At 47.8% G+C, this 13,182-nt stretch overlaps 1 protein-coding gene across 1 annotated transcript; it reads left to right on the top strand.

Moving 5' to 3' along the window:
- Positions 1-7,801: 7,801 nt before the first annotated feature.
- Positions 7,802-12,781, top strand: chp2 (calcineurin-like EF-hand protein 2; the record flags this gene model as incomplete). The annotated part of the gene is given in 9 exon segments (XM_084461543.1): positions 7,802-7,868; positions 9,013-9,082; positions 9,449-9,458; positions 9,503-9,576; positions 9,775-9,835; positions 9,839-9,899; positions 10,111-10,163; positions 10,678-10,800; positions 12,722-12,781. Coding segments are annotated over 9 exon segments (579 nt in total).
- Positions 12,782-13,182: the final 401 nt, after the last annotated feature.

Genomic DNA, 13,182 nt, shown 5'->3' with positions numbered 1-13,182 from the left:
AGCCATAGTCCAAGTAAAATGCTGAAAATGTTTGAAGTTATAGTGCCTTTAGAGCAGGGGTCATTAACTAGGCTACGTTTGTCCAAGGGGCAGAATTTTTCTCAGCAGACACAGTGGGGGCCAGACTCAAATCATATATTTCACACATTACTTTCACTTTCTTATGAAAGTAAACTGTAACTAATCACTTATTTTCAGTAACTTGCCCAACAGTGGTGTGTAGGCTACAGACTCGTAAGACCTATACTGCACCCCAGCGCTTAAAGGTACCCAATGTAACGTGAATTTAAAAAATCAGTTTTTGGTTTATTTTCCAAATTCCTTTATTAAATGGTTCCTTGTTGTCTAATAAACATGTTGAATCACTCAAATGTATGTCCTACCTTGTATTTTCTTTGCTAAATGATATTTAGCTAATGTTTTGTATACAACAAAGTTTACTTCCCGTGAAATTGAGCCAATCTGCGACGAACTCCAGGAAGATGTGAGTATAACGTCACTATCACTATTAATTTTCGGGGACCACCTTCTGAAATTTGCGTAAATTATATCCGGTACCTTTAATTTATAAATCAGGAAGTCCCGGAACACAGCCTATGTGTGCAAGCGTGCGCATGCGCGAACTTCGCGAATCATGCCCACCATTTCACAGCACAAATGCCACTTACTAGGCTACTTAGCTGGGGCTTACAGTAATGTCATAATTAGGCCAAAACGACACCAAAAAGCATTAAACTGCTGGCCAGCATACTAGGCTACTTGTGAATTACCCCATCAAAGACATCTCCTTAACCTGCTACTCACGTCCTCATCTCCACCTCTCTCCCTGATTGTAGGTTCTCCTCGTCATTCCTTCTTGTTCTGGCAATCTGTTTCTTTTAATCATGCTGGCAATTTTGCTATCCATTGTCGCCACCCTGTTCCGCTGAAATGACTTTGGCTGCTTTAGTGCTTAAAAGCAGCTCTGAACCCGTTCAGTTCTAAGGACTCTTGAAAGCAACATTAAGCCTACTGTCATTGTGCATGTGAAAAATAAAATGAAACAAAATGTCAAACAAGAGCATATAGGGCCTAAGTTAAATGAAATGTTAAATGAGAGCTAGCCTATGAGTTGTCCATATTCTTGCATGAAGATAGGCTATAGGCCTACTGCACAAGACGTTCTACTGCTATTCACAAACAGCGAAGCAAGCACAACTTTACGAGTGAGCCTGCCCTTAAAGCAATACATCGCAATATTTGGACCTTTTCAAACATGTCCGGTGCTAATTCTCCAATTAGATTTACTAAAAGTAAGCTGAATCGTCCAAACAGTCTACTCAGAAAGATAATACATTGACATGAATTACCTTTTAAAACACGCGCCCCGGGACGCAGCATTCAGTCGAAGTGCGCATGCGCAACGTTGTGCTTAAACAACACAGTAGTAGTTAACTATTCCGGCGTCTATGGATATGCGTTTTTTAGCTCAATGATATCATGGCGGAGGTGAGAAAACCGAAGAGAAACATCATGGAGGAAGCCAGAAAAAGAAAAAGACAATCTGATAACGTTACGACAGTACAACAGTGCACTTACTCGCAGAGCCTGTGGGGGCGCAGTTCCGAGAAAACCGGAGAAAAGCTATGTATTGCTTTAATTTCTTGCATCACAGATCTTGTGTAGCCTAGGCTAGGCTACTGGCTAATAATAATATGACATATTCTTAAGAACCCACTTGTCAAAACCACATATTTGGGGTCGATAAATCATTCCTAATAAAATTATTTCGATCACAACTATTTTTGGTGTTGCTTCAATATTGGAAGATTTTTTTTTTTTTAGATATTCAAAATACTTCTGAGGACAGGATGGGAAGCTTTGGGGGGGGCGGATTTGGCCCGTGGGCCGCCAGTTGATGATGCCTGCATTAGAGGATCTCTTTATTAAGCAAATGCTGCAGATGTCTGAATTTCCTTGAACAGTTATCCAATAGATGTAAAATATAGAAAGTGCATTTCAATAAGGAAATAACATTTGTTAAACCTAAAATGTTTGATTGACATTTTTGCATAACTTCTTTTTGTTTTGTGTTTGTATGACTTTTTGAAGGTTTTCAACCTGATGGACCAACCAGTCAATAACCAAATAATAAGAAGATCAATAGTGTTGGAAACAGTTGTCCTGAGCGTCCTTTGGGGGATTATGTAGCCTACCAGGCCATTTCAAGTGTGGCCATGAGTTGAATGAAACCTAAATAACTTGACACCCAACATTCCAAATATTTATTTCATTTTCCATATATTACTAGAAAGTGCAGTTTCTCAGCTTTGGGTAAGTGTTGGAATAGTTAAGATCTGTAAGATTTTTTTAAAGGTTCTTTTTAGATTTTTTCTTACAATTTTGCTGGTGATGCGGTCGTATTCCACGGGCTAGCCTAGCACAGCAAAGCTAGCGTAACACGGCTAGTCTAGCGCAGCAAAGCTAGCACAACCCGGCTAGTCTAGCGCAGCCAAGCTAGCATAACACGGCTAGCCTAGCGCAGCAAAGCTAGCACAACACGGCTAGTCTAGTGCAGCAAAGCTAGCACAACAAAGCTATCACAGTAAAGCTTTAATAGTAAGTCTAGCACAGCAACCATAGCACTGCAAGGTTCAAATATTCAGCTATAACAGTGATAATATCCAGATAATAAACTAGGGAAAGTACAATATATGGTTGCTACTGTATATTACTCTCCAGCAATGTAAAGGTAGACCTGAAAATATGTCTCAGATAACATGTCACCACCATCACCACCTGCACCTTCATCCCACCCCAAACAACTAACACACATGCACACTAACACACACACACACAGACACACACAAGACTAACACACATGCACACACACATACACTAACACACACACACACACACAAACAAGACTAACACACACACACACACTCCCCCTCTCGTGTTGGCAGTGACGGTGCCCCAGCAATTTAAGCAATTAGGTTCCCGGGGCCTTGCTGTCAGACCACCCCCCACCCCCACCCCAGTGCTGAGGGTCTCTCTCTCTCTCTAACACACATACACACACACACACACACACACACTACCTCACACTCCCACATTCCACCCCCCTACTGACACCTCGTTCCTCCTCCATCCTAGGCCCCAGGCCGGCCAGAGAGACTGCAGCACATCAGGCCTGTGTTGGTTAATGAGAGGAGCCAGCCACTGCCTCCATTCAGACACTCACTAATTAAGACCTGGTCCTCTTCCAAGAAACTTTCTCCTCCCCCGCCATCTGTCAGCAAGAACAGGAGCCCGCGACGCATTGTTCACCCACCTCTCCCTCTGTCTGTCTCAATCTCTCCCGCTCTCTCCCTCCTCTCCCTCTGTCTGTCTCAATCACTCCCCATTTCTCCGTCTCCATAATCTCTCCCCCTCTCTCCATCTCAATCTATCCCCCTATTTACTCCCCTCTCTCTGTCTGTATCTTCCCCTATTCCTCTCTCCTCCTCAATCTCCTATCTATCTCCTTCCCTCCTCCTCCCTCAGCTCTCCTTCCTCTCCTTCGTCTTCTGTCCCTCCCTCCCTCCCTCCCTCCTCCCTACGCTCTCTTCCTTCCCTTCATCAGTGTGGCTCCAGCCCAGATGGGCCTAGTGCTTCAGGGCATGTCTTGATTAGAAGGTGGCGCCCTGTCACCAGACCTCAGGGTGTCTCGGGGGCGACCACCTCCTTCCGACCCCCCCAACCTCCCATACCCCCCGGTGCCCCAGCCTGCACCCCTCTCACTGCTCTCACACACCCTGTCATTCAGACCTCTTTCATGCCTTGTCTGTCTGCCTATCTGCACCCAGTCCTGGATGCAAACTCAATCATGATGTGGGGATTATGGTGGAGGTGGAGTTGCGGTGTGTGTGGCTTGGATCGGGGGTGGGGGTGAGGTTTGCGGTATCTGTTAGGCCTGTACCATTAGCTCTACCTCTGTCTCTCTCTCTCTCTCTCTCTTTCTTTCTCTGCTATTTCCTGTGCCTGTCGCATTGCATCCTGTCTCTCCTCTCCTCCACTAGCCCGGAATTTTCTACCTTCATTACCGACCCCCCACCTCCCCAGACCTTCCCAGTAGGACACCCCCCTCCTCTGCCAACATCACTGCCTCAATCCCCCTACGCCCCCCCCCCCCCCCCCCCCACGGCCTCTCCAGCCTCTCAGCCCTAAAGTCCGGCTGGGGGGAGGGTCTGAGGAGAGGGGTTCGGAGGGGGGCGGAGACCAGGAAGAGAGAGGCGGGGGAGGGGCGGCGATAATGAGGACGCGTGTGAGTGGTTGGGTGGAAGGAGAGATGGAGGGGGGGGGGGGGGGGGGGGGGGGGGACAGACAGAAGAAAGGGAGGAGGAAGGGGAGCGGAGGGAGAGGAGGGGAGGGTTGTAAGGTTAACTGACCCGGCTCACTGAGCCATACTGGAGACGCAGAGGGTGCCGTCTGCTCTGGGCACATAGCGGGGATGGCGCCTGAACCAGTGTGTGTGTGTGTGTGTGTGTGTGTGTGATAGAGAGAGGAGGAGGAGGAGTGGGAGGGGGAAAGTGTGGACCACCAACAGTGGAGTTGACGGGCAGGGGGGCAGGGATGGGGGAGTGCGGAGGTGGGGAAGAGGGGATGTGGACAATGTCCAAAACTTGTCATCCTCTTGCATATCATTATTGTTCTCTCCTAATTGTCTTTAACCTGGATCATGAACCAAACCGGGGATAAGGACAGGGACTCAGAAAGCCAACAGGGAGGTTCTAGAACTGGACCGCCCCAAGTTCTAGAACAGAGCCAGCGCTGTTACATCAGACCGGACTGCTGTGTCAGCCGCAGCAGAGCTGCAGGTCAAAGTTCACCTTGGCGGGGAAACCTGATTCTGGAGCTTGGCCAGGCACGGCTGCCGTTTCACTCTTTCACTTTCGCTGCTTGAAGCACCTGAGACAAAAGCCTCGGGGCGAACCTGCCATGTCACTCCCCGGTCACTCCCCGGTCACTCTGCTCTCTCTCTTCAGCGGGAGAGGAGGGATGGATCGGGACTCTGTACTGGTCCGCACCGAGGCACCTCTCAGTCACAAGTCTGCCCTGCAGAGTGGAGACACGGCTGCGATTTATCTGTTAGTCACGTGACACGGGTGAACGCAAGCAAGAGGAACCTGATCAGGTGGCTCAACGATTAACATGTTACAACACGGCCTGGAATTGGCTACAACAGTGCCTGGAATTGGCTTGGAGGGATTGCTGTCCCCGAGCGTAACGTTCTGAAATGTCGTCCCTTTAGGGGCACTCCCTTTTATTAAGTGTCCCGGTACGGTTGCTAGACAGTCACCTGTTTCATGCTTGATTCATTCATGCATACAGTTTCATTTTTCCGAATGGGAATGTTAAAGGTTGTAGGGAAGAGTGTGAGTTTATACAGTAGAAACAACGCTATGTACAGTCACTACGAAGAACAGAAATTAAAAGTAAACACTGGACTCACAAAACGCTTTGGGTTAAAAAAAAAAAAAAAAAGAAGAAACTGATTCTGAGGAGAGAGGAGTGAGGAGACAGAGGAGGAGAGAGGAGACAGAGGAGGAGTGAGGAATGAGGAGACAGGAGGAGAGAGGAGTGAGGACACAGAGGAGGAGAGAGGAGACAGGAGGAGAGAGGAGAGAGGACACAGAGGAGGAGAGAGGAGACAGAGGAGGAGTGAGGAGACAAAGGAGGAGTGAGGAGACAGAGGAGGAGAGAGGAGTGAGGACACAGAGGAGGAGAGAGAAGACAGAGGAGGAGTGAGGAGACAGAAGAGGAGTGAGGAGACAGAGGAGGAGAGAGGAGTGAGGACACAGAGGAGGAGAGAGAAGACAGAGGAGGAGTGAGGAGACAGAAGAGGAGTGAGGAGACAGAGGAGGAGAGAGGAGTGAGGACACAGAGGAGGAGAGAGAAGACAGAGGAGGAGTGAGGAGACAGAAGAGGAGTGAGGAGACAGAGGAGGAGAGAGGAGTGAGGAGACAGAGGAGGAGAGAGGAGACAGAGGGGGAGTGAAGAGACAGGAGGAGAGAGGAGTGAGGACACAGAGGAGGAGAGAGGAGACAGAGGAGGAGAGAGGAGACAGAGGAGGAGAGAGGAGTGAGGAGAGAGGAGTGAGGACACAGAGGAAGAGTGAGGAGACAGAGGAGGAGTGAGTAGACAGAGGAGGAGTGAGTAGAGAGAACTGAGAGGAGAATGAGGAGGGGGAAAGGATGGGGGCTCAAGGTCAGAGTCTCCCGTTAAAATAAACAGACAAATCTGAAGAGGTGTGGGTGGTAGAGAGAGAGAGAGTAAGGGGGGGGGACAGACAGAGAGAGAGAGAGAGAGAGAGAGAGAGAGAGAGAGAGATAGAGAGAGAGAGACAGAGAGAGAGAGAGAGATAGATAGAGAGAGAGAGAGAGACAGAGAGAGCGAAAGAGAGCTACAAACTTGTGCAACATGATGGGGGGGCATCCAAATACCTCCTAAATATCAGCTAAGAGAGTGATTCAGTCACTCTGGTACGAAATAAAGCAAATGGAGCACAGCTGTCTTCAATATAAACTAGTGAGGAAATCTTCCAGGACGCATAACTACATTTACTGGAAATGAAAAGGTGGAAATCTAATGCTCCATGGATGGCTGGATGGATGTTGCATGTAATTAGATCATTCATTTATAAAGTGAGAAACATGTTTATTAGAGACAACTGTTCTGTCCCATCAGCCCTTTGTTACCGAATCGCTACGGACTAAACAGAAGTCATCATTCTCGGGTGTCCCTCCCAGGCACCCATAGACACTTTGATGGTCACACTTCATTTTGAGGGACCATAGCAATAGTCTATAGAGCTATCAACTGCAACTTTGTTGTTATGCAGCAACTGGTTATGGTGTGGGTCAGGGTTAGTTGGTTAGTTAGTTAGTTCGTTAGTTTAATGTTCATTGATAGTTAGCTGAGCATCTGTAGACCCTCTCTAAGGGCCACCCTCAGAATAACGTTGATAGGAGAAGTCTGCTCAGCATTACTCTGAAGGGTCCCTTAAAGGAGAATCCCTCCCTCCACTTTAAAACAGGAAACAGAATGGGGTTCACTAACCGACACTCAATCCAACCCTTCACACAAACCCGACAGTTCACTGCAACTCTTAAAAACACACAAAAAAACAAGGTCCCACTCACAAACATGGAGCTATTATGTTCTCGGCTGACTGGCTCTTCGATCTGGGTGGTATGGCGCCATCTAGTGTGTGCATTGGCCACGCCCACGTCTCTCACAAGGCATCGATGGACAGGTTCATCGTCTTGAGAGAATGAGAGAAAGATGCGGAGGCCTACTGTAATATATCTGTAATGCACAATGAGTAGGTATATCAGGTAGCCTATTGTTATTTCACTGAATACTGATTAAGGGAATGAAACAAAAATCTAGTTGAAGATAAGGTTTAAAAACAATTGCTAACCCTAGGCTACAGTAGCCTATGCAATGTGAGGACTGGACATATAGGCTATGTAGCCTACTGTCAAACATGTATGAAGCCTCTCTATCTCTCAAACTCATTGGTCTTTTGGAGCACCGTTGTATAGGCTATAGCGGCAATTGGATAGATACTATGTCCATCACCGGTGCTGCGCCAACATCGAATCGACGTTCAATAGACCCCCCTGCAAGAAGAAGTAGCCTAAAGTTAAATCCGTACCACGCTTCGAATTGCCTACAGGAAACCACATAAGCTTACGCCACATGGACGCCCGGTCATCCGATCTGGCAGGAGAAGTTACTTTACTACTTTAGAATATGACCCTATGTTTCTTCAAAAATGGGATCGACTGACTCCACCCTGTCAAAAATCCGAGACGTCGAGGAATTAATGCAGGATACAGGCTGTACGTTCACCAAAACCGTTATAGGTCTGTGTATAAACGTACATTGACAGTCATATGTATAGCCTAATGTATGAAGCTTTTGTGCAAAAGTAGGATAAAAACACTGGTTAGGTTGTGTGTGTGTGTGTGGGCTGAAAGGCGACTATAGTCTAATGGAAATGGTCGAAAAGCAGTGCCTGCCGTTTCAACAAAAATATATCTACATTTTCACAGGTAGTAGGGCGAATCCTTTATTTTCTTAAAAATGCATTGGTATCATTGTTGTTTAATGTTTCACAAATTCTGCATGTCGGGAGCGCACGAGATTGATGGGTGACAGGTGCGCTGCTGCGACTGCACCGCGCGACGCATGCGTTCCACCAGTAGCGGCATCAGTAGCGGCCTACTGCCTATCAGTGTTGGGCAGTAACGCGTTACTAGTAACGCGCTACAGTAATAATATTACTTTTTCCAGTAACGAGGGGTGTAGCGAGTTACTAATCACATTTCAGTAATAATATTACAGTTACTTGCCCCCAGAAAGCTCGCTACTGCATTACTTTTGTCATAGGCCTGCTCTGTTTATTTATTTTCGTTTTACAAAGGGTGAAATAAAGTTTTGATTTCAGATTGAAGAACGTTCCGCTCATATCACGTCCCGTCACATTACCAGGCAAGCAGCGAGCGCGTAGCTATTTGAACATGACGACGTTAACATTCCATGGCTGGAAATACGCACACTATTTCGATTTCCTGGAACTGAAAGACAACAAGAATGTTGTCAAGTGTAAACTGTGTGTAAGTTCTACTAAGACTCTTTCTTGTGCCAGAAACACCACCTCAAACCTCCTGAAACATTTGCTACGCCAACACAGCAACATGAAGTTGGTGGAAAGAGAACCGGACCGTGATGAGCACGCTGCAAAAGGTAGTCAATATGGAAAGTAATATATTACATAAGTAACTAGTTACTTTTGGCTGGGAGTAATAAGTAAAGTAACGATATTACTTTTAAAAAGGGTAATGAGTAATAAGTAATATATTACATTTTTTGAGTAACGAGCCCAACACTGCTGCCTATGTCTAAAAAAACAGTTATACACTACTCAAATTGTAGTTAATGATATGCTTTAGGCTATGCGTCGATTACTACTTGTCCTGTCTATCACCCCGGCGCATATTGTTCGACTTTATAACCGGTTTGATGCACTGGACCAGGGGAGAGGCCATCTCCGGTGAGTCCATGTGTGAATGGAAAAAAATATTAATGTAGAATGACAGTTTTAAAAAGACAAATGTAAAAAAAACTTAAATGACAAATAATAATAACAATAACAATAAGCAAATTAATACATATATCGATAGGCTATATTCCTTCATGTCCTTATTTTTTGTCATTTAAGTTTGTAATTACATTTTTCCTTTTCAAACAGTCATTCTACATTCATAATAATCTTATGCCAACAATATTATACGAATCAGTTTTCCTGTCCTTATTGGGATTGATCACATTCACTGATTTCATATTAAGAGTAGACTATTCTTAATTGAAAGGCACAATAAAATGTAAACCAACACTATGTGTTCGGGTCTTGTGTAAGTTTTATTATGGTGATTTCAGTAATAGAATTCTCCCTTATTCTTTTCTCCTATAGGACTTTGGATCCATTCGAGAACTTTCCATGAATCCTATTGGAGATCAAATCATCAGAGCTTTCTTCTGTCCTGGGTAAAGAAAGAATGTTTCATACAGGTTTGACTAACGTTACTGGTTCTATAACCTCTCGTTGATTTGATAATAAGATGGTGGTAAGTCCTTAGTCAACTTGGAGTAGCATTATAAACATCTACCTGTGTATCCTGTGTTTGTAAGATGAGTTTAGGTACAGCTGGTTTTAGAACAATTTCGTTGATGTTTTTTTTGCAGACAGGAAACAGTGGACTTCCCCTCCTTTGTAAGGATCCTGACCCACTTCCGGCTCGCGGACTAGAACCACCCCAGAGACCCCAGCAGCCCAGAACCTGTCAACAGCAGAACCAGCAAGCTTAAGTGTGAGTCCACTGTCAGCTCTGTAGATCAATACCTCATTTATAATCCGCTATCAACCTTTTCAATTTATCACCAGTCTACAGTCTCACTGAAATCTTGATAGTTTTGGTGGTCTCCTCAGACACAGATTACATAATCCTAGTCCTGAACTGAAAATGACTCAATGGACAATCTGCAGTGTCCATTGTAGATGGGTTTCATCTTAACCGTCAGGTCCCATTGTCATTGACAAAGATGGCAAGATCTCCAGGGGGGAGCTCCTACAGGTCAGTGAGTGACTGTACTCTCTACACAGATGCTGTCACAAGCCAATACAGACCCTACTGTACACAGTTGTCGTTGAGAAGTTGGTGTACCGTGTGTCCATGCAAAAGAAGTGGGTGTACTCTGTAACCTTGATTACACTACCGTTCAGTCCTGTGCTAACACCACCTAGACCAGGGGTAGGCTTCAGCCCTCGGGGTCTAGGGAACCACCCAAAATGTAAATGGTAAATGGACTGCACTTATATAGTGCTTTTATCCAAAGCACTTTACAATGACGGCCTCTCATTCACCCATTCACACAGACACATACACACACCAATGGCAGCAGCTGGCACGCAAGGTGCTAGCCTGCTCATTGGGAGCAATTGGGGTTCAGGACACTTCGACATGTGGACAGGAGGAACCGGGATTCGAACCGCCGACCCTACGATTGGACAACCTGCTCTGCCCCCTGAGCTACAGTCGCCCTGAGCGTCATCCCTGGGGTGTGATTGGCTGCTGTGTTTGATTGCAGGTGCTGTGTGCCATGCTGGAGAGTCAGGTGACAGAGGAGCAGCTGGAGAGCATCGCCGATCGGGCCATACAGGAGGCGGACCTGGACAGGGACCAGGCTATCTCCTTCGACGAGTTCCGGAAGGTACCGCTGGGCAGTACCGCAGACCTCTGCCCATGTTACAGTAATCAAGCCTGTCTAAGTAGGAGTGCTGATCTAGGATCAGTTATACCTGTTAAATGAGATTCTATAGACAGGGAGGGGCCTGATCCTGTATCTGCTTATACTCTGTTGATGTGTAGGACTGCCAGTGCTCCCAGAGCACACATCCATTGTCATCCACTTATCTGGGGTCGGGTCGCGGAGGCAGCAGTTCCAGCCAGGGGGCCCCAGACATCCCTTTCCCTAGCAGCATCAACCAGCTCTGCCTGGGGAATCTTTAGCCACTCACAGGCCAGTGCGGAGATGTAATCCCGCCACCTGGTCCTGGGTCTACCCCGCGGCCTCCTCCCAGCCGGACATGCCTGGAACACCTCCCTAGGGAGGCGCCCAGGAGGCATCCTCACTAGATGCCCGAACCACCTCAACTGGCTCCTTTCGACGCAAAGGAGCAGCGGCTCTACTCCGAGTCTCTCCCGGATGACTGAACTTCTCACCTGATCTCTCAGGGAGACCCCAGCCACCCTCTGGAGAAAACTCATTTCGGCCACTTGTATCTGTGATCTCGTTCTTTCGGTTATGACCCATCCTTCATGACCATAGGTGAGGGTGGGGACGAAGCTTTGCCTTTTGGCTCATCACAACAGTGTGGTAAAGCGACTGCAGAACCGCACCAGCTGCTCCGATTCTCCCCCGCTGATGGTCTTCCAGAAACACTTTGGTGCCAACCGAAAGTCCTTCTCCATGGTTTCTCCGAACTCCTCCCACACCTGCTGCTTTGCCTTGGTCACGGCCAAAGCCGCAGCCCTCCGGGCCAGTCGATACCCTGCAACTGCTTCTGGAGTCCCCCGGGCTAACATATCCCGGAAGGCCTCCTTCTTCAGTCGGACGGCTTCCCTGACCACCGCTGTCCACCACGGAGTCTGAGGGTTACTGCCCCTTGAGGTACCTATGGCCCTCAGGCCACAACTCCCAGCTGCTGCTTCAGCAATGGAGGCTTTGAACACCGAACACTCATGCTCGATGTCCCCAACCTCAACAGGGATGCGTGAGAAGCTCCGCCGGAGGTGGCAATTAAAATCTCTCCGGACAGGCTCTTCCTCCAGACGTTCCCAGTTCACCCTCACTACACGCTTGGGTTTTCCAGGTCTGTCCAGACGCTTCCCCCGCCATCGAAACCAGCTCATCACCAGATGGTGATCAGTGGACAGCTCTGCCCGAGTGTCCAAAACACATGGCCTCAGATCAGATGATACGATAACAAAATCGATCATCGACCTTCGGCCTGAGGTGTTCTGATGCCAGGTGTACTTGTGGGCATCCTTGTGTTCGAACATGGTGTTTGTTATGGACAAACCGTGACTAGCACAGAAGTCCAACAACAAAACACCACTCGGGTTCAGATCGTGGTGGCCATGCCTCCCAATCACGCCCCTCTAAGTTTCTCCATCATTGCCCACGTGTGCATTGAAGTCCCCCAATAGGACAGTGGAGTCCCCTGCAGGAGCCCCAAATAGGACTCCACTTAGGGTCTGCAGGAAGGCCGAGTACTCTGAACTGCTGTTCGGTGCATAAGCACAAACCACAGTAAAAGTCCCCCCCCCTCCCCCCCCCCTCCCCCCCCCACAGTCCTAAGGCGCAGGGAGGCAACCCTCTCGTCCACTGGGGTGAACTCCAGCACAGAGGCGCTCAGCTGGGGGCTAGCTAGTATAGCCACACCTGCCTTACGCCTCATACCGTGAGCAACTCCGGAGAAGAATAGGGTCCAACCCCTATCCAGGAGTTTGGTTCCGGCGCCGGTGCTGTGCGTGGAGGTTAGCCCCACCAGATGTAATTGGTATCGCTCCACCTCCCTCACAAGCTCTGGCACCTTCCCACCCAGCGAGGTCACGTTCCATGTCCCCAGAGCCAGCCTTTGCCGTCCGGGTCTGGTCTGTCGGTGCCCCCCGCCTTCACTGCCACCTAGTTGCTTGTCAGGCTAGGCAGGCGCGCTGATTGGCTGGAGGTGCAAACTGTCGGCAACTCGTCCAAAACATTTCTAGAGACGTCGCAACACCGGATCGGAGAAATCCACAGCCTGGCTCCTGCTTGCGTGAGAATTGATCGCTTTGCGGTGCTTATTCCTCATCCAGTGATGGATGGGTGGATGGAAAACTTTCAACTGAATGTTCATATTGTTCTGGTAATTGTAGGCTATAGCAACATAAGAGTGGCAGCTTTGACAGCAACCCAAATGAGCTAGTGCTAATCCCATAGCCCATGTACCATTGCTAGCTAGCCATGAGCGAACTGTTGAATACTGCATTTGCTTTGCAACGTATTCCATTGTCCAGTTGTCAAATCTATTTGCCAACAAACTGTTTGAGA

The sequence above is a fragment of the Borostomias antarcticus genome (genome assembly GCF_949987555.1).
Source record: "Borostomias antarcticus genome assembly, chromosome: 1".
NCBI classification, from domain to species: domain Eukaryota; kingdom Metazoa; phylum Chordata; class Actinopteri; order Stomiiformes; family Stomiidae; genus Borostomias; species Borostomias antarcticus.
The sequence above is the reverse complement of the archived record's forward strand: the minus strand, read 5'-3'. Positions and strand labels throughout refer to the sequence as shown.